The following is a 25,700-nucleotide window of genomic DNA, read 5'->3' as shown; positions in this document are numbered from 1 at the left end:
GTAAGTCTACATAAATTAAATTTGTAAAATTTATAAAAAATAAAAAATTATTTGTTATTTTGTTTAATTAATTCTTATTGACAGACAATCGTATTTTTATGATTACTCGTCAATTTGAATTAATGAAACAAAATATCAAATAGTTTTCAAATTTTAAAAAAGTTTACAAATTTGATTTGTACATTAAGAACTTTCAACGGTTAAATTGTTGAGATTTGATATAGAGTATGAGTTATTGAACGGAGTAAGTTTAGGTAAACTTACTTATAGAATAAACGGATCACTCCTCTCTTTATATATATATATATAAGGGTTCAAACGACACCAGTGTAATTTTTATTAAGTATTATACTAATGAATAACTTTATAATGTGAATTTTATAAATATAATCGTTAGATTGAAAGTTTTTTACTCTTAGATCATATATACAAAACTTTATATTAATTCAAAATGATTTGATAATTCATTCTTGTAAAAAAAAATTGATGTAATATATACATTTCAAAATATAATAAAATATAAACACTTTGATTTCTTCAAGTTGTTGTTCAATTTTAACAAAATTTGATATAAACATATAAAATGATATGAAGTTATAATTCAATGGTTAGATTTGCAAATTTCACATTTAATATAAAGTTATTGGATGATATAATACTTAATAAAAATTACACCGATATCGTTTGAACCCTTTATATATATATATATATATACATTCAAATACATGTACTTTTATTTATTTATATGTTTTTATCACATCATGTGTAACGTTGAGCTTCTTACTATTTTGTTGTTTTTTTTTTTGGTTGAGAAAACAAGTGAAATTTTTTAGTTCTCTTTCCCTTCTCAGGTGCACAAACTCTTTAGGAAGAAAGTTTGCTACTAGAAGTTTGGTGGGAGAGCTTAAAACAATGGAAGATCATTGTTGTGGCGTGATGTGAAGCTAGTGGAGGTTGGAAGCTTAAAGTTTTTTTTTTTCTTCTACCTCTCTTTTTCTTTTAGAAAGTTTGAATTTGAGGTAAGGGAAGTTATGATGAATGGTTGATTGAATTCTTGTGTTGTATGTGAGTGAGATTATCAATTGTTGAATGAATTAGAGGATTTGCATATTTGAAGGTTGTGTTGGTGGGTTTTGATTGTTCTTGAGGTGGCTAAGATGATTTTGATGATCTCGACTAATTTTATAGTTGCATGTGGTGATTTTGGGGCAAAATGACTTGTTAGGAGGTACATGTATGAATGATTGAGTTGGATGCATGAATCTATGTATGGATTTGATGGATTTTTTGATTATTGAAATGTTTTGCGGGGTTAATGTTCTTGAGCTTCGACTATGTATGTTTTTTGGTTTTGGTCGCTTAGAGCCCCATGGAGTTCGTTCCAAACAAGCCTGGGTGGTTGTCTAGAGATGTTTTCTGACTTGGATCCCTTAAAGTGAATTTTAGTCGCTCAACGAGTTGTTGGTCGCTCTGAGCGAGTTTAACTCGCTTGAGTAAAAGATTGAATCATTTAAGTAAGTAAATGACCAAATTATTTGCTTTTATAATCCTATATGTTAGCTTTTCAATGACTTTGAAATCTCTTAAAAATAAGGTATAGAACTTCAGTTATGACATTTTTAGGGAACAAATGTTAATCTTTCAATATTTAGGCAAATTGTGATTTTTGTGATTTTTGTGATTTTCAGTATAATAGATGATGGAGTTAGAACTTTAAAATTTTGTAAGAGTTGTAGAGAACCTTTTTAGCTTTCATGTGAGATAAGAATGAGTTTGATCGAAGCAATAAAACTCCCTATGTATTGTTTATGTAAAGGTTGTCATTTATGATAAATGATTATAAGTTGTTTGTTGATCTCTATATGTCTTGATTGGATGTGATGCATAGAGATGATATATGATGAGGTGTAAATGCTGAGAATGCGGTATGATATCAAGGAATGATGACTAACTTAGGATTTAAGGAGAAGAAATTATTTTTGAAAATTGAAGATCCTACATAAGAAATCTTGGAGTGGTGCTTAAGTAAGTCACTATTGGAAAATCTTCATTGAGCAGCTGTGTCTCTTGAACTTGATTTTGAGGTGTGTTAAGTCTCATTTAGGTCCTTGGTTAGTGGTTAAGTAAGGTAGTAGGTCGAATACTACAACCCTTAACCAAGTATTTAAAAAAGGTTGCATAGTTCCTCTAGAATAAACACCGGGTGAACTTCATGTATAACTTGGCAATGTACACCAAAGTCGTGATAAGTCTATACTTAATTGTATTATTCCTAGTGATGTAACCAATTTTTCTTAGTGCAAGTGACAATACTTGAGGAATCAGAAGAAAGCTTGATATCTCATTTTTTTGTGATCGAGTCAACACTTTGGATGCAAAAATGATTGGATTGGTTAGATAGAATAAAGTCACTTAGATTGTTCATGTTGTTAAGAGATCTCCATTGGTGAATGCGTGACGATGCATTAGTTGAGATATTTGCATATGATGTGTTTGTGGCATATTCATATGCAGCGACGGATCCACTTGTGGGAGAGTGGGGGCACTTGCCCCCACTACTATTTGACACATACATAATTTTTTTTTAAAAAATAATATATTTAAAAAAAAATTATATGTTTAAATTATCATATGTATAAAATATAGATATGAAGAAAATGTTTATTTATTTGATGTCTATCAAACTTTTAAAGGAGATTAATTCTTTTATGTGATAAAGAATAATCTTTAATAATGAATCAATTTTTAAAAAAAGTTTAATTAATATATATATATATATATAATAATAATAATACTCACATATATAATGTGATATATTAAAAAAACAATTTTTGATAAAATAAAATGTGTAGTATGCATACCTTTTGTGTTTTTTATTTATTGTATACGTCGATTAAAAATATAAAAATAGTAAAATTGTATATATTGATTAAAAAAAATCAAAATAAGAAATATCGGAAGATTTATGTTTCATTCAGAATTGTTATTATAAAATATATTTTAAAATAAATTATCATCTAAAAATATATATTAGATATTAAAAACATGTTTATATCATAAATAAATTAAACTTGATTTTTATAAAATTTAACATATTTATTTTTATATTTTGAATAGTATTAAATTATTATAAAATAGGTCTTTAAGATTATATACCCAAACATTTAAAAAATGTCTAATAAATAAATAAGTCATACTTAGGATATATATTTTTAAAGAAAGTTAGGTTCAAACCTACTAAATTATAATAAAATATTGTCTGACCTAATTTAATTATTTTCATCTTCAATTATAATTCTAGATATAAAAACTTGTAAAAAATAATTATGATATATATTTGTCTATAAAAGTTATACATAAATTTTTTAATATTATAATATATAAATAAATATTGCCCCCACTATCTAAAATTTCTGGATCCGTCACTGTTCATATGCATTGATGAATGTCTAAGTTGATATGGGATGAATGCGATACATGTTTATTTTTGAATGTTTGACTTTTATTTATGTTTTTTTATGTTGTTGCAGGTTATATAATTGTTTTCTATAATTATATGTTTTTGAACTATGGCTTATCCTTTTTTTTTCATTGTGATTTGGACTGTGATAATCATATGTTGTATGAGAACAAATCATGGGTTAAACTTGAGGAGCGGTTGTTGGCCGGTGGTGTGCCCTTTTTGCAAATTTGAATAAATTTTAATGGATGAGAAAAAGTGTATTAAGTTACGCATTAGAGAATATGTTATCATTCTTCATTGTAACAAATTCGTGCATGCGCGTACATTTTTGTGATCTTATATTATTATTCATTAATTTTAATATAAATAAATACTCAAATTTAAAAAAAAATCTTATAATTCAAGATGAATTTAGTTGTTTTTCTAATTATTTTTCTTTTACTTTTTACATTAATAAATAGATAGGAGTGAATAATATTTTTAAAAAAATTAATTTTATGATTATTTTTTTATTAAAAATAATACAACTCATAAAATATTTCCTAAAAGATATTATTAAGAATATATAAAATAAAAGATAAATAATTGATACTATGTTAAAAAACTAATATTATATTTATTCTAAGATTTATTTTTTCCTCTAAGATAACATTTATTATTGGACTTAAAAATATATGTAAGAGACCATATGAAGAAAATATTAAATTGATATTTTAAAATATTATTATAAATCCTTAAAAAATATTACTACAGAGATAAAAAAATAATTAAAATAAATTTAAATATACTTTAAAATATTATTATCATACATAATGTAATTGAGAGGAAAAAATACATAATGTTAATTAGTGAATAAAAAATACATCGTGTATATATAAAAAAAATAAAAAAGTAAAAAATAATTAATATTAAATATATGTAAGTAATTAAAAAAAAACAAAAAAATATAAAACAATTTTGAAAAATTATTTAAAAAGAATAAAATGTTTGAAAAGTAAAACTAAAAAAAAAGTAGTCCAAAAGTATATCGAGTAAAATTTAAGTGGAGTTATATCCTAAACCCGAAAATAGGCAACAATTTTGTTTGGGACAGCGCCAAAGTTGAAGAGTTTGAAGAGAAAGAAAGAAACTAAAGAAAGAAATGGAGGGACTCGCTAATTCCTTTTCAGTGTTAGAACTTGATGCCGACGAAAGTCGCGTTCTCACCACTGCCGGTACCATTCTATTTTCACTTTTTTTATTATTATATTTATTTTCATATATAGTTCCTCAACTTTGGTTTAGGGTTTCACACTTGCAGTTCTTATCAAGAGAGGCCCTTGTCCTTTCTTAATTATTGTTGCTGACGAGTTTATGGAGTTTTAAATTATTATTATTATTATTATTATTTTTTTTGTGTTTATGGAGTTTGGTAACTTGCAACTTGGTTGTGCAGTGCACCGCTCCTATGCTAAAATCAATGTCATTTTGCTTTGAGGGTCATTAGATATGAGATTGTTAACAATTTGCTGAAATATTATTTCTGGAGTTATTTATTGTGTGCTTATTGCATGTGTCCATTTATTTATTTATTTTTTTGAAAGGTTTCTAATTGAATGAGTTTGAGGAAATGAAGATGTATGATCATGGTAGAAATAGAATAGAAGAAAATATTGACATGAATAGAAGGATCATGATCACAGATCAGCAGGTGAAAAACTGACAGTTGGAGAGTCACTCTAGTGTTGATGGAATGAATATTGCTTAATAGATTGATTTGGTGATGAGTGTTTAAGAATCCAAGTGAAGAAACGGGAAGGAGAGAAAAGAAAGTGCTGCATTTACCAGGTTTTAGTGAATCTGATTTTAGTTTCTGGAGGATTATTGGTCTTTGCTAGACTATGTTATTCCACCAGTCAAACACCTTTGCTTGGGTAGCTTCTTCCCGGTTGATTAAGGCTTGGCCAATTGTATTGATGCATTTGCTAAGCTTTAGCAATATTGTTTCCAATGATTATGTATTACCCCATGCTGATATCTTCTTTAGTCAGCTTGTTGCTCTGCATTTTTATTTGTATTAACTAGTTATATAAATTTCTTGGATGGATGCTAGCTAGTGAGAACATTATGTTGATTACTATTATACTATATGAGTGAACTAGTATTTGCTAGATACTTTCATTGTGCAGGTAGTAGTGACAAGAGAGTTAATGCCAAAACCGACACTTTACCAGTGAAAAACAAGAAACCTGATCAAGAAATTCCAGTGACTCCTCCATGTGAATACAAGCTACCTCTTGTGTGGATTGACTTGGAAATGACAGGTAAGCTTGTAGAATGGATTGTTTCGAGTGTGTTTTACTTGTTTCTATTTAAATATTTTTTTTTTCATTTTTTTCTATGTTTGATTCATATTGTTCACAGACCTCTAAATTTTCAGTGACAAAGCTCTTACATTTTATGATATGCTACCAATTATCTTTGTAACTACTTCTGTGTTATATTAGTACAGATGCTATCCTTTAACATGGCTCTACATCTAAAGTATTAGATGTGTAACTCAAGTGAGCCTCCTCCATAGCAATTTGGATAAGTTTATATTTTGGAAAGATGTGCTACCCTAGGGTGGTGAATTATTGTTAAGTATTCTATCCCTCTAAGAGTTATTTTCTTAAAAATCATAACTGTTCTAGATTATCAGTCCTCTTTGTTGATGCTTCCGAATGGGCATAAGGACAAACCTCAATAGACTATGTTTGAGTCTATCCATATAACATTTTCTTTTATTGGCTTTGTCATCCTCTTTCCTTTGACCTTCTAAAGGCATGGCCTTTTTATGCTTGAATGACTGTCAGCCTATGAGCTGAATGTTATTTGAGGTTCATCATCTACACTCGCCTGATTTTGTTTCTTATTAAATTTCACTGCTAGTTATCAGTTCTCCATTTTGTACATTTCATCTGGTAGAATGCACGTCTAATCCTTGCTCTTTTTTTTATTCATTGAAGTCGAACTTGGTATCAAGGGGTTTACAAAATAACTCAAACCCTACTCAACTAATTTAGCTAGACCCGCTTGGTCTAATCCTACCTCTTTAACTGCACAACTTCCATGTTCTGTATTTTCTCCTTGAGGGCATAGTTAGAAACTTACATTTGATTATCTACTGTTATGTGATATTTAAAAGTAAATTATATATTCTTCAGTCACAAAATGTGTTATTGTTTGTGATAACATATGAATTGTTTAGTCCCTGATGAGGTTATAAGTGGTAAACCTTCTGTATGTGCAGGTTTAAATATTGAAGTGGACAGAATACTTGAGATTGCATGTATAATTACAGATGGAAATTTAACCAAAACGGTGGAGGTATTTAGTTCAATGTTACAATTTACATGCTCGTTGTTGTTTATGTTACATGATTGTTTCCATGCATCACTATACTAGTATACTGTGATCAAAATTCTACTTGTCCTGTCTCTAGCTAAATAACATTTCTCTTTTTTTACTTTTCTTTATTTTCCTGGTTTTTTATGGGGGAAACTTGTTTATTCCACAGACCAGAATCACATTGACATTTTGATTCTTGTAAGCTTGAAGTTATTTAAAGTTTTTTTCCTTTATCATTATCATACTAAGTGCATGTTTGGTATCACTTTTCACTTTGATTGCCTCATTGGCTTTTTATTTTTATTTGCTATGTAAAGTATACAATATACACTTCTAATACAAATTATGAATTTGATCAGATTGTAACTTATGATTAGCCCCCTACCCTTTTTACTGAAAGGAGGGGAAATACTATTAGATCTAATTTATGTAATCCCTACTATCTTCACCATTTTTTTTCCTTCTTAGCAAACAATGAAATGTTGATTGCATTTGGTCAAATATTGTGTATCTATCACGAGTTAATAGATAATCCAGTATGCATGATCACATTAGCATGAGTATGAAACAAAGTATCTTCTATTTTAGGGTCCTGATCTGGTCATCCACCAAACTAAGGAGTGCCTTGACAAGATGGGAGAATGGTGTCAAAGTCATCACGGTGAAAGTGGTAAATGCTATATTTTGAACTTTGTTTTTCTTGATAGAGAAAATTTTTTTACTGTAAAGTTGGCCATGGGGAGTGTAATATATCCTTCAAAATAGATAAAATAATTCAATATATCATAGAATGTGAAGAAATTTGATACTGTATTATTCATGTGTTGCTGATTGGTTGCTTTTCATTAACATTATTTAGTTCCTTTTTTCCCTTTTTTTTCTGTTGAATTAGATTTTAAATGGCATTGATTATTGATTTTTGATGAATTTAGGGTTAACAAAAAAGGTGCTACAAAGTACAATTACTGAAAGAGAAGCTGAAAAACAGGTATGTATTAATTATACTATGTGGCAAGCTCTCTTTTCATTGGAACTTACTTTCAATTAACTATCATGTTAAATGGCTACTGTTTTTTCATGTGTATTCAGTGAACTTGAAAAAAATGTTATCTTTTTTATGTTATAAGACAGATGAAATAGTTAAACTTGTCTGTTAGAGATTGCAGAATCTTAGTGTACAGAAGGAAATTGAATATCTCATTATCCTTCATAAATTTCATACAAAGTATGGGTTGGGCGCAGTACATTCCAGGAAAAAACTTGGCAACTGAGATTTTCTTTTCTCTACCAGAAAACCTGTTACATTTTCTCTAAAGATTCATGATACCGGCATGAATATTTGAAGTAAATGCATTTTAAAATTTAATTTAATGGTTTGTGATCTAAGTAATTTATGATTTATTTTAGTAGGTCTAAGGTATACGGTAATCAGCAGAATGCCTGCTGTTGCCCTTCTTCTAGGCTGATGGTAAATGTAGCACAAATGGCTCTCTAATGTTGTGTTGTCCATGTAGTGATGTGTCTCAGAAATTTAACCTTTTAGACAGATTTGGGCTAAAATTAGCTAGAGATAATATTTTATCTACAGAATGTGGCATATCCTGCACTTACCCTTGTAAGAACCTTGGGCGAATGACACCACAAAAGATAACTGTTGTAGTTGGAGTCCAAGGTTGTATAAATTGCACACTAAAATCCTATGCATCCAGTGTGGGACTTAAATTCCAAACCTTACAATTGAATCCTAACATACTCTGAGCCAAAAAGTTGGTTGTAGACAAAACCAGTTGGCATTTAGCATCGTACTCCTGCATCAAGCAAATTATATCGGTTCCAGTAATATGGAAGTATGGCTTGGATGCCACCCATCTCACATTTGCTTGTTGTGTTGAAAATGTCTGTAAACTGAGATCCATTTTCCTATATGTTGCCACTTGATCTGTGATGAATTGAAGTACTACTTTCGGTCTTTTCTGGAATGCAGTGAATGAATCTCTTTCCCTTTGTTTTATTCATTTATTATCTTTTACGATCTGTGAAATTTCAGGTTATTGAATTTGTTAAGAGACATGTTAGTGCATACACACCTCTCTTGGCCGGAAATTCAATATATGTTGATTTTCAATTTCTGAAGGTATTGATTCTGCCATAGTAATTTCTAGATAGTGGCTTTGCTGAAGTGTAGTTAATTTCTATATTCTAATAATCATAATGTTTTTCGGCTTTACGATGTAAAATGTATTGTTTAAGTCTTGCATTCTTTGTTAATCTCTGCTTTAAGTTATTGGTCAGATCATCAAATTTATTTTTTTAAATGACATCACATTTCAATTTCCATATTATTGGGCAAGTTGGTATCGTTTATATTCCATGCTTGCTGTGAGTCAACTGAATACATCATAGCATTTATGAAGTGGGCATCTGGTAAAAGAGGTCTAGACACTGCTTGAAAATTTCTGTCATCTAAATATAGAATCTCTGTTATTGAAAACCCATTTCTTTTCCATTCTGCATAGCCTGATCAAGCCTTATTGGAAGCATATGTTGCAATTTTTATTTGCAACTACTGTATTTCCTATTTTTCCTCTCTGAAATATTCCGATACCTGTCTTAACTAGATTGATTTTTGCAGAAATACATGCCAGACCTGGCCAGTCTCTTCTCTCATGTTCTTGTTGATGTTAGTAGTGTTAAAGCCCTCTGCATACGCTGGTATCCCAGAGGTGAGAAATTATAATTAGTATATAATGAATATTTCTTTGGTATTGGTGCATTAAATCATACTCAAGTTTAATATTTGTTATGAACTATCAATTGGTTCGGGATCCATTAACCCCTGCCCCACAACCAACCAACCCACATCCAGGAAAAGAAAATTTGTTTCGTGCTTGAGATTGTGGATCAGTTGCAGTGCTTATCACAGCATTGTCTACTGTATGGCTGCATCTGATATATTTTTTTTGATGAATAGCTGAATCTGATATTTAAACATGATTCTTCTACTTCTTTAGGTACTACTACTAATGCATTATAGGTTAGCTTCCATTTGATTGAAGTGGTAAGTAGTGTGATGAAACATTTGATTTCTATCGAAACGATTTCAATTTTGGGTGATTATGATTTATGAATTAATATGTTCATTTTAAAATAAAATTTAAAGAAATCCTTTCGTCACTTGTCCTTTTGTGTCAATTCTGATTGACCTAATTTTGTGATAGACACCAACTGGTATGAGAATAAGGACTGAATTTTATTCAATTTAACTGGTACAGAATACAAATTATATAAGAAATTTAGTAAACTGATTTGAGTACAAAGGTTCCCTCACAAGATGTTCAAGAGCTTGGTCTCTCCCTTCCAAAATCACTCAAAAACTGCCTAACCTCTGTCCCTGCTTCTTCTGCTATTTTTATTCTGCTAATAACTGCCTAGAGTCAGTTACGCTTGCCCCCCACTAATAGCACCTAGTCCTAATTAAAACAACAATAACTGCTAAAATAATTAATAACTGCTAAAACAATTACAACAATAGCTGCTAAAATAATTAATAATTGCTAAAACAATTCAGTCCTATTATAAAACCTAAGGCCTAACATTTTGTTTCCCTACATTTTCTGCAAGGCATATTAGTTGGGTAACTTTAATTGCATACAGATAAGAGGTTTTCGCATGACTATTATCCTCTTGTATTTCTGACCTTCCCCCAACACCCCTAGGGCCATTTAGTACAAAATAAGTGTAGTTTATCATGAATCTGAAGTTGAAAATATTTGTTTCTCATGTTTGGTTTATTATTAAAAAAAAATCTTAGAAAACCTTGTTTCCTGATAATTTTTTTTTTACTTGTTTACCACAATTATTCTTATGAGGGTAGACAAGTACCTAACTTTCTTGAGTTCAAAGAAAAATTTTATTATGATAAAAACACTATGTTATCTTTATTGCTCATTTCATGTGATAAATAATGAAAAAAAGTTGATTTTTTTAAAATTAAACAAAAATATTTGATTATCCATAAACAAATAAACAAATTTTAGTGATTTATAGGAATCATAGTTCCTGAGCATGCATTTTTTTTTTAAAATTTTTATTTCTACTAAATGCATCCTAAGAATAGTCAACTACACGAGTATGTATATGCTACCCCCCTCCCCAACAAAAATTCAACTAACAAACACGCAAGGTACTTTAGACACGTGATTCTGTAACAGCATAAAGATGCTTAGAAACTTGGCAAGGTAACTAAAGCAGATGCTTGTTGATATTTTTTGTTATTTCTTTCGATGTTTTTAACTTTGAAACTTGGAATCTTACAAGCTTTTGTTTTTTTTTGACCATATTTAATGACACTTTATTTTTCTCATGACTATTCTTTGCCACACCAATTGTAATCATTCGCGCAGATCAAAAGAAAGCACCTTCAAAATCAAACCGACACAGAGCCATGGATGACATTAGAGAAAGCATTGAAGAACTTAGATTCTACAAGGCAAATATTTTTAAGCCCAAGTCCAGAAAGTGATAGGGATGCAAAGAAAGCAGTGTTTGAATGTTGTCGATGGGAAGGTTTTCAGTACAAGTGTAAATCTCATTGTTATGGTAGGTTTGCACGCTGAGCAAATGTCTCATGATTTTGGATAATGTGTTCTTTTGGTGGTTATTACAAAATCACATTTAAATTTGTTGCAAAAGCCCTGAAATGCTAGGTAAATTGTGCTTCAATTGGCAATTAAACAAGAAAGAAAGAAGTAACTATAGTTGTCGATTACAATGCCCAAAGAAATGTTGATACAATGTATCTGCCAGAGATACGTATATAACAAGCTAAACGACCATAAATATTAACTCTACAAATATAATCCACTCATAACCTTTTCCTATAACGCTGCTCTATACTCCTTTATAATATATATATATATATATATTCGCCAAGATGGTAGATGATTGCGTATAACTGAACCTCACAGTAACTTCATTCTCTCTGAAGTCCTCCAGTGTCAACCATTAAAACCAGTCCATGCAACATAGAAATCAGTTCCACAGTCAATAACACCTGCACACGTTAAGACAAGGAATGCAAAAAATATTATCTAAGAAACAACTAGAATAGATAAACTACTATTTTCACCATCTATGTTGGAGTTGATGTAAAATATTGTTCACAACACTATTACCTGTCATATAACCTGCTGAGAATTTGACTTCACAATAACCTGCTGAGATTCTTTATAAGTAATTTCAAATTCCTTTTTGTAGTCTCGTCCCCAGTAAAACCCACAACATCCGTGCTAATATTCTGTAATGATACAGCCAAAAATAAAATAATTACACGGGCGAAATGCTATTCGTAATAATTAGATTTAGTCACTTCCCACATCAGTGTCATACCTCAATGTTCTTCAAGGTAAAAACAAGTGTGTTTATGGACTTCTGAACCAGTTCAGTGTTCTCGGGCGTCATAATGGAAGAATGTACCCTTCTGCTCACACAAAGGGAGATTTATGTGAGTTGTCATACTTCAAGAGAGTTGAAAGTCATTATACTTGGAGAATTTTCTGCGTGTAAAGTCAAAGAGTAAACGGAATTTTGTATTCGATCTAATTCTGTAAAGTCATAATGGGTGAAAGCACATTCTGGATAAACATAATAGATGAATGATTTTCTTATCTAGTAGATAGAATAGAATAATAAGAGGACGTCATGATCAATTTCAATTTATAAGGTCTGCAACTCAAACGTAACATACAAGTTACAGCCACATTTTTGCAATTATCCCATCAAGTCTTCCTGAGTCAGAATTGAAGATGTTATTAATTAGTTGGCACCCCCTACGTTAATGAGTAGTGACTATCTGAACATAATGATGCATGAAAGCCAAATTGGTGATAGACTAGAGCCATTGAAGTTAGACAATTAACCTCATATCATCAGAAGCTTGGGTAAGGTTTTGGGTTAAATTCTCAAGTTCCTTCAACAGGCCACTATCACGGACTTCAGCCAACAAAGGTTGAACATCTTCAGCCATGGCTTTGATCTGAGGCATCACTACATCAAAGAGAAAATATGGGCATGAGAATGCGTGATGGAATAAATGAATAATCACAAAGAAACAAAAAATCACCTACAGCATAGAGATGATGCATGAATGTCACAGGTAAAAATGCATATTCACCACTAATATTTTACGATTTTGGAGATGGAAGAAACTAATATTTCATTCATCATCATGCATTTGTCTATTTTTCAACTGGCAACAAGAAAATTGCTTGATTCAGCTGTCCATTCAAGAGCATCACACCTGTGTAAGAAGTGGTTTTGCTTCTTCAATAATGGAAAAAACTCGTTCAGCCAAGGAATAGCTATTGATGATACCAATTTCCTCAACATCACGGCCAAGGCGAGTGAATATTCCAACCAATGTATCCAAACTTATTCCTTGGTAACCCTTGATCTTTTCACGATCACATAAAATAAGACCTTCCTTAGTACAGTCTTGGTCAAGAGGGCCAACAGAAGGTGTTGGAATTGGCTCACGAGGACTGATATCAATTTTTGTTTCCATGAGAAGACCTGACTGGTTAACCTCGATCAATGAATTTCGTGGTATAATTGTTTTAACATCATCAACCTGCAAATTGAAGACTGATGGTTTAATACAATTCAACAACTAATGTTCAGTTTAGATAAATTTCTCTATAAACACTAATAAAAAAAGATAATAAGAAGATAAAATGAATCAAATTTATTGTATAAGCTAAAATCAACTTGTGCGCCTCAGCCTTCGGAGAAGTTAGATGAAGGATGTTTTATAAAAGTTAAGCACATAAGTTAATTTGAGCTTACGAGAATAACTTAATTCATTTTGCTTTCTTACCTTTAAAGTGCTTATGAAAAAATTATCCATTCAAGGACTTAAACAAAGAATGTCAAACACAACCAAGATTTTAATACTAGGATACTAGAGTATTTAGATTAAGGAATTGAAAGACACCTCAACAACAGCTTCAATACTTTTCAGGGAAGGATTCACACCAATGACATTGCCAACATTGACCCCTCTGATTCTCACAGGTGTTCCTTTGCTTATCCCACATGCTTGAGCAAACTCAAAGGCCACTGTGTACTTCCGGAATTTGGATCTTATTTGGAAGTCCCTCAACCAGGCCAAACTAAGAACAAATAGGACAGTACCAGACACTAAAAACAGTCCAACCCCACCTTCCCAGATGCTCCTATCACTGAATCCAAAATCACTTAGTGGCCGTAATGTTCGCCTCCAAATGGTATGCGGAATTTCCGACACAACTGCAAGTGGATTTTTTGCTTCTGATGTAGATGACCTTTGACCATGATCTGCATCAGCTGATGCAGCCCCTATCCTGTTGATGTGTGTGTGGCGTCTAATCGGAAGAGGCATGAAACATGAAGAATTTCCTGGTAGTGTAATCAGACATGAAGGAAAAGATGTTGGCAATTGTGAGACATGGAGTGCAGGGTTCCCAACCATCTTCTAAACAACCTCTTGGCCCTGAATTTCTATCCTCCACACACACAACACAAAAGATTTTAACCTACATCAGCAGCCAAATTGAGCTAGAACCAAAATCATATAAGAGTCTGGGTACCAGCTTAGAAGAGCTTTTTAGAGTTTTTTTTTTTTTTTTTTTTTTTTCCGAAAATAAAGAAATTTTTCTGCTAAAAAAAATCTCAAACTTTTCTAAACTTACATCCAAACAAACTAATGCGTAATTAAATAACAAAAGACAAAGAAGAACAAGAAAAAACAAACACAAACACCAAAAAGCACAATTTCAAAAATAAATTTCATTGATTCTGATAACATCAGAAACATCAAATTTGTTGGAAATAAGTGAAGTACGCAAAAAAGAATCAATAAATAGTTATTCAATTCAAGCGTAGGATAAAATCACAAACAAAACCCAGACTCCACCATTCCATAATGTGAATATTATTGCAGAAATGGAAAAAGGTAGCAATTTCATAATATATTGGGTTTGGCTTGATAGCTGCACCCTAATCCCCAACAAAACATAATTCTGGGCAACACATAAAAGCGCTTCCAGTGTGATATTCAGGACCAAAAGATGCCAAATTGTACCTAACAAGCATGTAAAGTAGATCGAAAGATTGAAAATTTTAACAGATAAATGAATACCCAATAACAATCTCGTGATGGTAAAAAAATGAGTAATGTTGGGTCCGTGAAAACAAGTTTGAGTTTAGAAAGAAGTAACACTGTTGGCGTCATCATGAAACAAATAGAAGAGACATTGTAGAGAGAGAAACCTAGGCAGCATGAAGAATCATGGACATCATCGAGAGTGAGGCATTTCATTTTTCATGTTCAAGAAATTCTTATATACAAGAATTTGGTTATACGTGTAAATGGATCATTATTCAATGACCAATTTGTTAATAGCACTCTTTATATCAGTAACACTTTATTATTATACCAAATTTTATGTTAATCTCATTGATTAAAAGTTTTTATACAGATCACAACCATGCCCAATACTTTTGATTTGAATTGGAAACAGTAAGTTTAAATAACTCTGCAGATCTAAACGATTCAGTGGAAAATATTAATTTATAATTTATAATAGTATTAAAAACGGATCAAGATTCTCTCTATATTTTTTCTAGATTTCTTCTATAACTAAAGTTTTGGAGAAATAAATATGATATACATTTAACAGAGAACCATTTATTTCTCCAAAATTACAGAAACGGAACAAATGGAGAAAAAAAAATGGGGTGAATTTTTTCTATTAAAAAGTACCAAATAATGTATTATAAATATTTTACTAAAAAAATAGGCAGCTTATTTTCACATAAAATCTTAACATTTTACGTAATTTATATTATAAATAAATAAATAAAGAAATAACATCATTTTATATTATAAAGACTTAAATGTGTGTTTGCAATTTTTATAATTTTGATGATTTTGATTTTGATTCTTCTAAATTTTTTTCTTTATTTATCCTTCTAAAATTTATAAACATTATTTTTAGTCCTAGTAAAATAAATAAATTTTAATTTTAATTTCTGTAAAATAGTTTTCTTTAATTTTCATTTCTTCAAAATCTAAATTAACAATATCTAAACTAATAATTTTTAGTTCCTAATGAATATTTTAAGGTGAATAAATAATATTTATTTTAAGAATTTATAATTTTTTTGAAAATTCTATTATAAAATAAGGTTTGGCCCACCCACCACTAACGTTTTTGGCGTGAGAGTTTGATAATGTCTCGTGTTCGTGTCGTTGCCCACCAAACAACGTTTATAAAAGAAATTTGACTGCAAACGTGTTCCCATTAGTATTGCTCTGTTTCTCTTTTTCACGTGACATTCTTTTATACGTTTAAAAAATAAATTTTAGAATAAAATACATTTTTCTCCTTTATTTAATTCTGAGTTCTTTTTAATTCTTTATTTTTAAAATGCTTATTTTAGTTCTTTAACTCCTAAACTTAACTTGTTTTTTAAACAATTTTCACCGATATGTATTCTTGTTAGAGAATCAGTGGATTCCATAATTTTCATATTTATAGGAGAAATCTTATGCCTTAAAATCAGTCAAAATAATTGTTTAAAAATGCACCTCAAACTAAAAATAGTTATTGCTGCTTGCAAAAGACTATTAACTTGATTTGAATATTTAAAGGACTAAAATGAATTTTTAAAAGACTACCTTTAATAGAAACTCTTATTTCAACTGTAATTTTTTTTTTCTCATTCAGAAAAGCTTAAAAAAAATGGAATTCAATTCCACGTATCCATTGTTTATTTTCCAAAGTATCCTTCAATTTTCTCATAGTGCAAGTGCTTCAGCCAGAATCCCAATCTTTTTTTTTCCTCCTTAATATCGTCTTTATGGCTTAAAAGAACCATGAACAAAACAAATCACCAACATACCCCATAGGGTGACAAAGCTTAAGATCAAAATTTCCTTTTACTAATTTACTTGTTGATATAATTTTATCAGAATAATATCATTTTCTTTAAGCCTCTCTCCCTCAATCATTGGTTTTTATTTTCCAGTTGCTGTAATGAGCTACCATATTGCTGGATTGAGACCAGAAAGTAACAGCAAATGGAGAAGATATTACTAGAAAAGAAAGATAGATAAATATATACAGTGTACAAATTTTCTTACAATTACTTGTTTCATGAACATAACTGGAACTGTTGATGAGTAAAATTCTTACTTAAACTCCCGCATGCTTTCCAAAAATAATAGCATGGTACGCAATATATGAGTACTACTATGTAATATCCAAACAAACCTAAATGAAGGAACCTTGGAGGAAATAACGAATCAAGAAATTGGAAAATAGTAGAACATAAAACATAAAGAAAATTACACTTGATCATGATGATATCAAATATCACTTTGTTTCTCGCATTTGCATATCATCTTCTGTTTTCCAAACAACATCATCCAGGCTTGTTGAAAGTGTTTTGTAGAACTGCAGATATTGACGCAAACAATTTCAATTAGATTTTGTTTCCAATTATTTAAGAATAAGAGGATGTAAATACCTTTCACAAAAGTAACAGTTATTCTATGGACAAAACTTAGTTTCTTATATTTGTTATCAGTTCTCAAGTCAAACAATGACAAATTGGTATCTTTTCCTAATTCAAATATATAATAAACTTCTTTAATTATCATTAGAATTAACGATATAAGAGTTATTTTAGAAGTGGCAAGCAGAGACTACGTATTGTAAAACAATTAAGCTATGAAGGGGGCAGAAGGACACCTTATGGAACTCCAATGTATCTCCTTTTGCTTTCCGTACTTCAACCATGTGAAGAGAAGGTGCCACTTGAAATATCTGTTTATGAAGTGTACTTTTAGATTTCAGTACAATAATGTGACAAATAGTGCCCCACATCACCAAATAAAGTTATAACAATCATATACCTCTGTGGCAACACTAAGGTTTCCCTTCCTTCCAGCTTTCACATTTGCAAGCCTCATCTGCAGGTGATGGTTTATTAATTTCACAGACTACCATTTATATAAATGTTGGTATGTTTTAACAAACTTCTTCATAAAGAAAAAAAAATGACAAGCTTCTACGTAAGCAAAAATTAATTTATAGACAAGTTAAAAATAAGTTTTGAAAAAGTCAATAGAAGAGAACTCCAAATTAGTTTATGCATAAATTAGTTTTAAGTTAAATTTATTTCATTTTTCCTTTTTCTTCTCCTAGAATTACTTATAGAGAAGTTTATTCAAACAAATTCTTAAGTAGAAGCTCATAATAGGCTTACCTTGTAATTTTTCTTCTGCACATCAAAGCCAAGAGGTTTTGCAGCTTCCTCAATCTTGTTGATTATCTCATTTGCAGGTGATTTTGATGTGAATCTCGTTTCCCTTTTGAATCCCTGCAATCAATGACATAAGAATAAATCAAACATGGTAACTTCAGCAAGGCACCTTATAATCTGCACCAAGTTAGCTTGAATCACATGTTTCAACATAGTTAACTAGCTTTTGTCTCGAAAAATAACTAGTTTATATGTCAAAATTAATGTAACTAACATGTTTTCCCTATATTTGAATTCTACATGTTCTTCACAGTAATGAAATAATTTAGAAAGCATCATAACATGTGAAGCTACGAACCTGCTCTATATCAAACAAGTTTTCAAGGTTCAGCCCTTTGGACATGGAAATTAACTCAAAAGCATTCATGGCCGTAGGCGTAGGCTGCTCTTCTTTCTTCTCTGTCACATGGTGCTCCTGAAAACACATGCAAAATTATGAGATAATATTCCAGAACTCAGAAAATCACTACCAAAGTCATATCTAGTAATCTTAAACATACTTCAGAATCTTTGAAAACAGCTTCAACATCGTCGAGGTTGGTTTCCCCAGTCTCCTCAAAAACTGGAGGCTTATAATCTTTCTTAAACCATTCATCATCCAATATCTCAGGTATAGTGATACGCTGCCATACAGCAAATGTAAATCAGAAATCAAGACCAAAACTTAACTAGTACAGAAAAATGACCATAATACTGTAGATTGATGATCAGTTATCTTTCTATTTCAGTTATGATGTGAGGCAGGGAACTAGCTAAATGTGGTTTTATAAGAACCATTATTCTGGTTTGCGTAATCATGAAATCAAGCTGATGCAGATGATATCATGCCAAGCTTAGTCCTTTAAGATCATTGGAAGCCACCAAGTGTAGAAGGCTATAACTTGTTACAAGTAAAATGACCCTTTTACTTTAAGAACAGTCATGCAATTTTTTTTTTATCAGTGAAAAATATTACAATGACGACAACAAGGATCAAATATAAGTCATGTATATATTCAAACCCTCCAACCACAGGTTGTCTCTAGTGGTTCAAATATGCAATTTTTACATGTTAAGAAGCAGGAAGATAATCAAATGTTGCTTCTTACAGTTATAGGATCAGGATCCAAGATTCGTGTAATCAATTTCCTGGCACTGAAAGAAAGCCACGGGGGGCAAGTAAATTCAGCAGCTGAGATCTGTGGATCAAGAAATGAAATGTAATAAAGAAAAAACAAAGGAAAAACTAAAATTGTGCAATAAATTTTAAACATTGCTCACCTTTTTATAGAGATTCATAAGATTAGGGTCATCAAAAGGCAAGTAACCTGCAACCAATACAAAGAGAATCACCCCACATGACCACAAGTCTGCAGTTGCACCATCGTAGCCTCTATCGTTGAGGACCTACATATAACAAGAGTATATAGTTAGAGTGATTCAAAGTGTATGAATGTTGGTATGCAATTCGCAAGAAAGTAGCGTAACATTTGTCTATACCTCAGGAGCAACATAATTTGGAGTGCCACATGTAGTATGGAGAAGTCCATCATCCTATCAACAAAAAAATCAACCCTCTTAGAATGCATGGAAACTTTGTCAAGTTTTCATTAACGTTATAGAAGATGTTCAAATTTATAATCATTGAAATAGGATTTTAATATTCATGAATGATTGAGTACAACTTCTCGACACTGTCAACTCTTCTTGTTCCAACTTCAATAATGTCACACTCTAAACATGTTATGCTTTCTCTTCCTAGATCTTAAACTTACTATTGGCTTGACCTCCTGATTCATCCATCCCTAAATCATTAAGAAAAATCAAATCTTGTCTGTCTCTGGTCAAAATAAATCACTAATCACTGATAAAAAAGCTAAAAGGTTGGCTGTTGTCCTATTTTCCTGTGTTTGATTGATGTCCTTTCTCCAATCATTAAGCATATATTTCACCATCACCTGAATAAGATAAGCATTTTCCCTACTTCTCTCACACCGTCACAAGTCTTCATACTTTCTAATTGTTTTATGTTCTTTTACGACATCAATAATTGGGTCATAGTTTTACTTCAAAAAGCAAGACCAATTTAATGAACAAAGATAGATAAACACCAAAGAAAATTAAAATTCAGAAGGCAATGAAATTCATTATTACCCTAACTTGCTGGGAGAGGGCACTCAAACCAAAATCAGAAACTTTAAGGTTCCCTTTCTCATCTAACAGCAAATTTTCTGGCTGCAGAAAGTATGTGAAGAGTTATGAAATGTTAGAGGTTATTTCTTATTATATCAAACTCAAAATAATTGTTCTGGCACCTGCATGTGTGTGTGTGAGAGAGGCCTTACCTTCAGGTCTCTGTGGTAGACACCCCTGCTATGGCAATAGTCAACAGCATTTATAAGCTGCTGGAAATATCTACGTGCTTCATTTTCACTCATTCGTCCATGGTTTACCTTCACAACAAACATTCATTGGAACATATACAACAATTTTTCCTTGTAATAAAGATAAAAATCATGTACTAAGATCCAAATCATTCCAATCCACTACAATGCCAATGAATGATGATAATAAAATGATAATGATGATTGAATGAAATGAAATATGAATGAACAAGGATCATATTCTGGTGGAACAACACTTGTATAATGTCATAATCATAATCTAAACAGGATTGATCAGCTGCAAATGTGTTAAAGAGCCACCATTTGTTCCTTTTTCCTCCAAAATTTCCACATTCAATTGAAAATGAAAGGAAGCAACAAGGTTCGTTTACTCACAATTTTGTCAAAGAGCTCTCCCCCAGTCACAAACTCCAAAACAATATATATTTTTGTCTTGCTTCCCATTACCTGCAAACAAAAATGTTAAAAAAGTTAGAAACAGAATTAGGCAACAAAGTAATCATTGTTGAGAAATAATATGATTTCTAATCGCAGATTTACTTCCTTAGAAAAGAATTTAAGTTTAGTTGGATAGTCTGCACTAGTACGAATGCTATATCATAAGCATACAAAACGGGCATCATCAGCAAATTAATTATCAGGTCGACTGGGAGTGGTGAGTGAAAGTAATGAAATAACATTGAAAAAGAAACATGAAATACATATTTAACATGTATTTATTCTAAGATCCTATTTGTATAAACTTTTTCATAATCACATATAAGAGAAAAAATTAAAAGGAAAATAAATTTCTCCTATGAACTAATTTAGTTTATGCCCAAGTTAGAAACAAGTTTTGGAAAGGTTAATAAGAATTAGTTTTTACAAATTAACTTATGCATAAGATAACTCTTAAGTCCTAACTTATTCTTTCATATATAAAAAATGTCATTATGTGGGCAATTCATGATAGAATAATGTCTCAAGCTCAGTAACAACAGAGGATTAGAAATTTTTATTCTGTCTCGTTTAGACTTGGATAAAAGGCAGCAGTTTCATAACTATTTATAGTCTCAGAAATATAATGATGATTCAAGCATTCAACGTATTTGGAACTTCCCATGTTTGGTAGGGTGGAAAGAAAGCGAGATAGGAAAGAAATTTGAATTGAATTAAAGGGAAAATGGAAGAAAATAAAAGTTTGAAATTTGCATTGAAGAAAAAATGCAAGAGAAAAACTTCTAGAAATCAGCTTTCCTTTTCACTTTCTCTTCAACCAAATAAAGGAAAATGTATTGTTATTTGTAATTTCTTGTCTTTTATTATCTTTCCTCCCATCCAAACATACCAGAATCCAGTGAACAAGGGTATTGTTAATTTAAAAAAAAAAAAACTTTCAAATCATCCGATAACTTCAATTATTTACAAGATACTTCAAGCATTTTCTTTCAATGTTAAGCACTAGGAAATGTTCTTAGTGAAACAATCAGTTTTGAAAGTTCTAGAGACAACCATCACCTACTGCTGCTTTTAAAATAGAGACAATTCAGGCAAGAATAAAATAAAGGAAAAAGCAGTTTAAAAAAGAGAAAGACAAATCATTGCACGTGTGTGGTCCAGAGAGAGAGAGAGAGATACCTCATACAATTGAACAACATTTGGATGCTTGATTAATTTCATTGTAGCTACTTCTCTCCTGATCTGCAAAAATACATTAAAAAATCTAAGAGACTTGACTTCATCATGCCAGGCTCTAAACTCCAAAGAAACTACCAAAATAAAATAATAAGAAGCATCCGAAATCTATAACCTCCCACCTAAAAATAGTTAAGCAAAAACTAGAGTTTGTCTAATTATTGAAATGTTTTGGACAATGTACGGATGCAATTAAACTAAATGAATTTAATTTAGGTATACTGCTTGTACCATGTCCATAGAAAAGAGAAAAAAAAAAAAAAAAAAAAAACTCATGTATTCAACCTGTTCAGCCATCTTGTGCCTGAGCACCTTCTCCTTGTCAAGAATTTTAAGAGCCACATGCTGTTGAGTCTCAGAGTTCTTTGCAAATTTCACCTTTGCAAATGTACCCTCACCAATGGTCCTCCCTACCTCATATTTACCAACTCGGCGCTTAATCTTAGGATGACTCATTCTCTAAACTTGAACTTCTAACCTGAAATGCATATCAGAATTTAGTTTCTAACAAAATTTTCTCTACTAGTTTAGTAATAAATGTTTAGGAAATGCTACTATTGCTTATGGTTTAAAACAAAGCAATGATTTCAATGTCAAAGATGCAAACTAGGAAACACTCCCCAATTCATTTTCAGCATAGTTCTTCAGGATTAAAGGTCCCTATTCTAAGAGGAAAATCAATCATTCATGGCGTAACCCTAGAGATCCCACTTTCAACCAGTAATGCAGTGCACTAGAGAGATCTTGGAGAGATTTAGAACACTTTGATACTAGATTTAAGTTGCAGAGAGAAAAGAGCAATTTTTGGGATGAGAAATAACCTCAAAGCCTGTCTTCCAGTAAATGACAAACCCACAACCAGAATTGAGCTTGAATATGAAACAAACAGGAAAATTAACACAATACACCCTTATGAAATCTCTAACTTCAGAGACTAGATTTGTGAGAGAGAAAAAACATCAATATTGAAAAAAGAAAAATTGAAGGTCCTCCTCAGGTAAAAAAAATAATCATCAATGATCACAAAAATCAATTTTCCAGCACTACAGACTCAAAAACCTTTGCCAGACAGGAACAATTTATTTAGCAACAAAGCAAATTGGTTGGAGAAAAAGGCAAGTCATGAACTTAGGATCCACATGCCAAAAAGGATGAAAAAAACTTCAAATCTCATAGACCCAGCAACACAAATGGAAAACCCAGTCAGTTATTGAATTTTGTGCCCTCAATTGAAAGCAAAAAATCCCAGAAATTCACTTTGAAAAGGTGAAAAGACAGAATTAAAAAAAGGGAACTTTACAATAATTGTCGAAAGATGGACAGAAAGACAGTTGGGGTAACCAAAACATGACCCAAAGGGGTGCTGAAAATGAAATAACTAAGCAAAGACAGATCAAGTTTTCAAATTTCAAGTACCACACAAGCTGCACAAGCAGTATGCTATATATACAACACCTTTAGACTCATATGAGAAGAGGATAGACATGAAGATGGAAAAACTAAAAAACAGAAACGTGAAAAGTGAAGAGAGAGAGAGAGAAGAAATACTTCAATCAAATGTATGGAGATAAGAATAAGTGAAATTTTGCAGTGGAACCAAGTGATGATTGTGTAGCTTGATGAACAGTAGCTTGGATTTTGATTATTGCCAAAGGGCAAGAGATTTTTGAGACAACTACCAACCAATGCTATGCAATCAGACAGAACTCATGAGAGTTTCATTTTCTGCTATTTATTCTGGAACACAACAACAACTTCAAACAGTTACTCATCAATACTTATCTTTCTCCATGGAATGTATGTCTAATAATAATAAAATAATATGTGGGAAAAAAAATTACGAATAGAGAGAGAAAATCTCTGGGGTCACGCTCTGTTGAACCACAAAAGAATTCATTCCATGTATTTATTTATTTTTTCCGAACAAAGGTATACCTGATAGACAATTGAAACACAGATATTATCATAGTAACTTTTATCTCTTTCTTTTTATAAAAAAAATCACTCGCATGTAAAAAAATCAATTTTTTGTCTATATATTTAAATAATCAAAATATCAATTGTGTTAATGTTAGACGTTGACAGTTTAAATACGCTTGCATTTGTTGTGGTCACAATACCACTTGTTTTGGTACATTCCCACTGCCATTCATTTCAATTTGCAGAAATAATAATGCTGATTTGAACATCCTCATTTGTTTTGGTACAAAGTTTCAATGTCCTCGCTAGATTTTTTTTTTTTTTTTTGATAGGCACTAAATTTGATATTTTATTACGTTAGTTTTGGAGGCTTAACTTCGTTAAATTACATATATGAGGGATTTTATGATTTTTTTTTTGCAAAAGATCTTAACACGTGAAAAACAAGAATATGACAGAGTTGACGTAGTAATTTGGGTCAATTAGTTAGTTCGGGATAATTAATCCACTTCGAAATAGACAATTTTCTAAGGAGTGTGATAAAATAATTGGTTAAAGAAAGAGAAAGGGAAAGAAATGTTATTTTAAGTTTTAACAATTATCGTGAGAGTACATTTGCAATGAGAAGTATTATTTTACTACTACGGTGATTTGATACAAAGAGAAAACATTTGAGAATTTATTAAATATTGTATACAAAATTTATTTATAGATATTTTTTTAATAAAAATATAATACTAAATTATTTAATGTTACATAATTGTTGTAATTTATTATTTTTGAATATATTATTAATGATTTGAAGGATTAAAATAATTTTTTTAAAATTACATGACTAAAAAACAATTTTTAATTTTTAAAAATAAATTTATTTTAAATTTAAAGGACTAAAAATATATTTACTATTATAATAATTTGATATTCAAATTAAAAATATAAATAATAGAATGGTATTTGAAATATTTTATTCAATATATTCAATCACTTTGAAATAAATGTTGATTTGTTTTTAAATATTGAAGATATCTTTAATAAACATTTTTCTATTTAATGATATATTGATTACTTGATTAACATTATTAGCCCAAAATATTAATTGGACAAAATCAAACAAAGTATAATTTGAGTTAATAAATTACTTTTTCTTATTTAAGTGGTTAGAAAGCTATTTGACTATTTGATTTTATTTATACTTGTTTGAGTTAACAAATTATTATTCAACTTTATTTATATTTGTTTTCTGGTTAAATTATTTTTTTCATTTCATAATATCGATTTTTCTAGTTAAATTTTTGTCACTTTCTGGTTAAAATCTGTAATTTTAGTTCCTCAATTTTATAAAAATTATAATTTTGATCGCTTGTTGAATGTTTATTTATTAATCATTAAAATTTTAACGTTAATCCTGATTCGACACTCTGTGGATGATATAATAAACAATATTTAATAATATTCAAGTTAAATTTTGTAGTACTATGTTGTGAGCTATTATTTATTTTAATTTTAATATTTAATTAAATTAT

General features: G+C 30.5%; 3 protein-coding genes across 7 annotated transcripts; 1 reads left to right on the top strand and 2 right to left on the bottom strand.

The window, feature by feature from the left end:
- The first annotated feature begins 4,519 nt into the window (after positions 1-4,519).
- On the top strand, positions 4,520-11,523 carry LOC109808219 (Polynucleotidyl transferase, ribonuclease H-like superfamily protein). The gene is made up of 8 exons (XM_020371120.3): positions 4,520-4,677; positions 5,632-5,766; positions 6,735-6,811; positions 7,421-7,502; positions 7,765-7,820; positions 8,880-8,966; positions 9,465-9,555; positions 11,236-11,523. Exons 1-8 carry the CDS (start codon positions 4,605-4,607, stop codon positions 11,352-11,354), a joined length of 720 nt encoding a protein of 239 aa, XP_020226709.1. The 5' UTR covers positions 4,520-4,604; the 3' UTR covers positions 11,355-11,523.
- A 9-nt stretch (positions 11,524-11,532) lies between these two features.
- On the bottom strand, positions 11,533-15,300 carry LOC109808192 (protein TRIGALACTOSYLDIACYLGLYCEROL 2, chloroplastic). 4 transcript variants are annotated; one of them, XM_020371085.3, is made up of 7 exons: positions 15,140-15,300; positions 13,824-14,368; positions 13,131-13,460; positions 12,751-12,866; positions 12,221-12,311; positions 12,007-12,128; positions 11,533-11,885 (listed from the first exon to the last, which is right to left on the bottom strand). In XM_020371085.3, the coding sequence occupies exons 2-6, from the start codon at positions 14,337-14,339 to the stop codon at positions 12,036-12,038; spliced, it is 1,146 nt and encodes a 381-aa protein (XP_020226674.1). In that variant the 5' UTR covers positions 14,340-14,368; positions 15,140-15,300; the 3' UTR covers positions 11,533-11,885; positions 12,007-12,035. The 4 variants fall into 4 exon arrangements, with proteins under 4 accessions (XP_020226674.1, XP_020226682.1, XP_029130910.1 ...); XM_020371093.3 differs by having other exon boundaries at positions 15,009-15,150; XM_029275077.2 differs by lacking the exons at positions 11,533-11,885; positions 12,007-12,128 and having other exon boundaries at positions 12,249-12,387.
- A 1,664-nt stretch (positions 15,301-16,964) lies between these two features.
- On the bottom strand, positions 16,965-24,194 carry LOC109807670 (CBL-interacting serine/threonine-protein kinase 3). Of its 2 annotated transcripts, none has more exons than XM_020370257.3 (16): positions 24,099-24,194; positions 23,806-23,994; positions 22,543-22,735; positions 22,201-22,263; positions 20,959-21,030; positions 20,524-20,631; positions 20,333-20,413; positions 19,679-19,732; positions 19,460-19,585; positions 19,288-19,377; positions 18,700-18,822; positions 18,498-18,614; positions 18,143-18,256; positions 17,790-17,846; positions 17,626-17,700; positions 16,965-17,328 (listed from the first exon to the last, which is right to left on the bottom strand). In XM_020370257.3, the coding sequence occupies exons 3-16, from the start codon at positions 22,711-22,713 to the stop codon at positions 17,248-17,250; spliced, it is 1,332 nt and encodes a 443-aa protein (XP_020225846.1). In that variant the 5' UTR covers positions 22,714-22,735; positions 23,806-23,994; positions 24,099-24,194; the 3' UTR covers positions 16,965-17,247. The 2 variants fall into 2 exon arrangements, with proteins under 2 accessions (XP_020225846.1, XP_020225852.1); XM_020370263.3 differs by lacking the exon at positions 24,099-24,194 and adding an exon at positions 23,079-23,126 and having other exon boundaries at positions 23,806-24,059.
- Positions 24,195-25,700: the final 1,506 nt, after the last annotated feature.

This window comes from Cajanus cajan, chromosome 9 (genome assembly GCF_000230855.2).
Source record: "Cajanus cajan strain Asha chromosome 9, NIPB_CcT2T_4, whole genome shotgun sequence".
NCBI classification, from domain to species: Eukaryota; Viridiplantae; Streptophyta; class Magnoliopsida; order Fabales; family Fabaceae; genus Cajanus; species Cajanus cajan.
Note: the sequence above shows the minus strand (reverse complement) of the source record. Positions and strands in the feature narration are given on the sequence as shown.

Coding starts and splice junctions, on each gene's coding strand:
- LOC109807670 (XM_020370257.3), bottom strand. CDS start 22,713: ATGAGTCATCCTAAGATTAAGCGCCGAGTTGGTAAATATGAGGTAGGG. Junction 20,414..20,523: donor TCTACCACAGAGACCTGAAG/GTAAGGCCTCTC, acceptor TACTTTCTGCAG/CCAGAAAATTTGCTGTTAGA. Junction 17,701..17,789: donor ACCTTAGTGTTGCCACAGAG/GTATATGATTGT, acceptor CTTCATAAACAG/ATATTTCAAGTGGCACCTTC.
- LOC109808219 (XM_020371120.3), top strand. CDS start 4,605: ATGGAGGGACTCGCTAATTCCTTTTCAGTGTTAGAACTTGATGCCGAC. Junction 4,678..5,631: donor TCGCGTTCTCACCACTGCCG/GTACCATTCTAT, acceptor TTCATTGTGCAG/GTAGTAGTGACAAGAGAGTT. Junction 7,503..7,764: donor AAGTCATCACGGTGAAAGTG/GTAAATGCTATA, acceptor TGATGAATTTAG/GGTTAACAAAAAAGGTGCTA.
- LOC109808192 (XM_020371085.3), bottom strand. CDS start 14,339: ATGGTTGGGAACCCTGCACTCCATGTCTCACAATTGCCAACATCTTTT. Junction 12,867..13,130: donor CAAAACCACTTCTTACACAG/GTGTGATGCTCT, acceptor GTGATGCCTCAG/ATCAAAGCCATGGCTGAAGA. Junction 12,129..12,220: donor TTACCTTGAAGAACATTGAG/GTATGACACTGA, acceptor GTATCATTACAG/AATATTAGCACGGATGTTGT.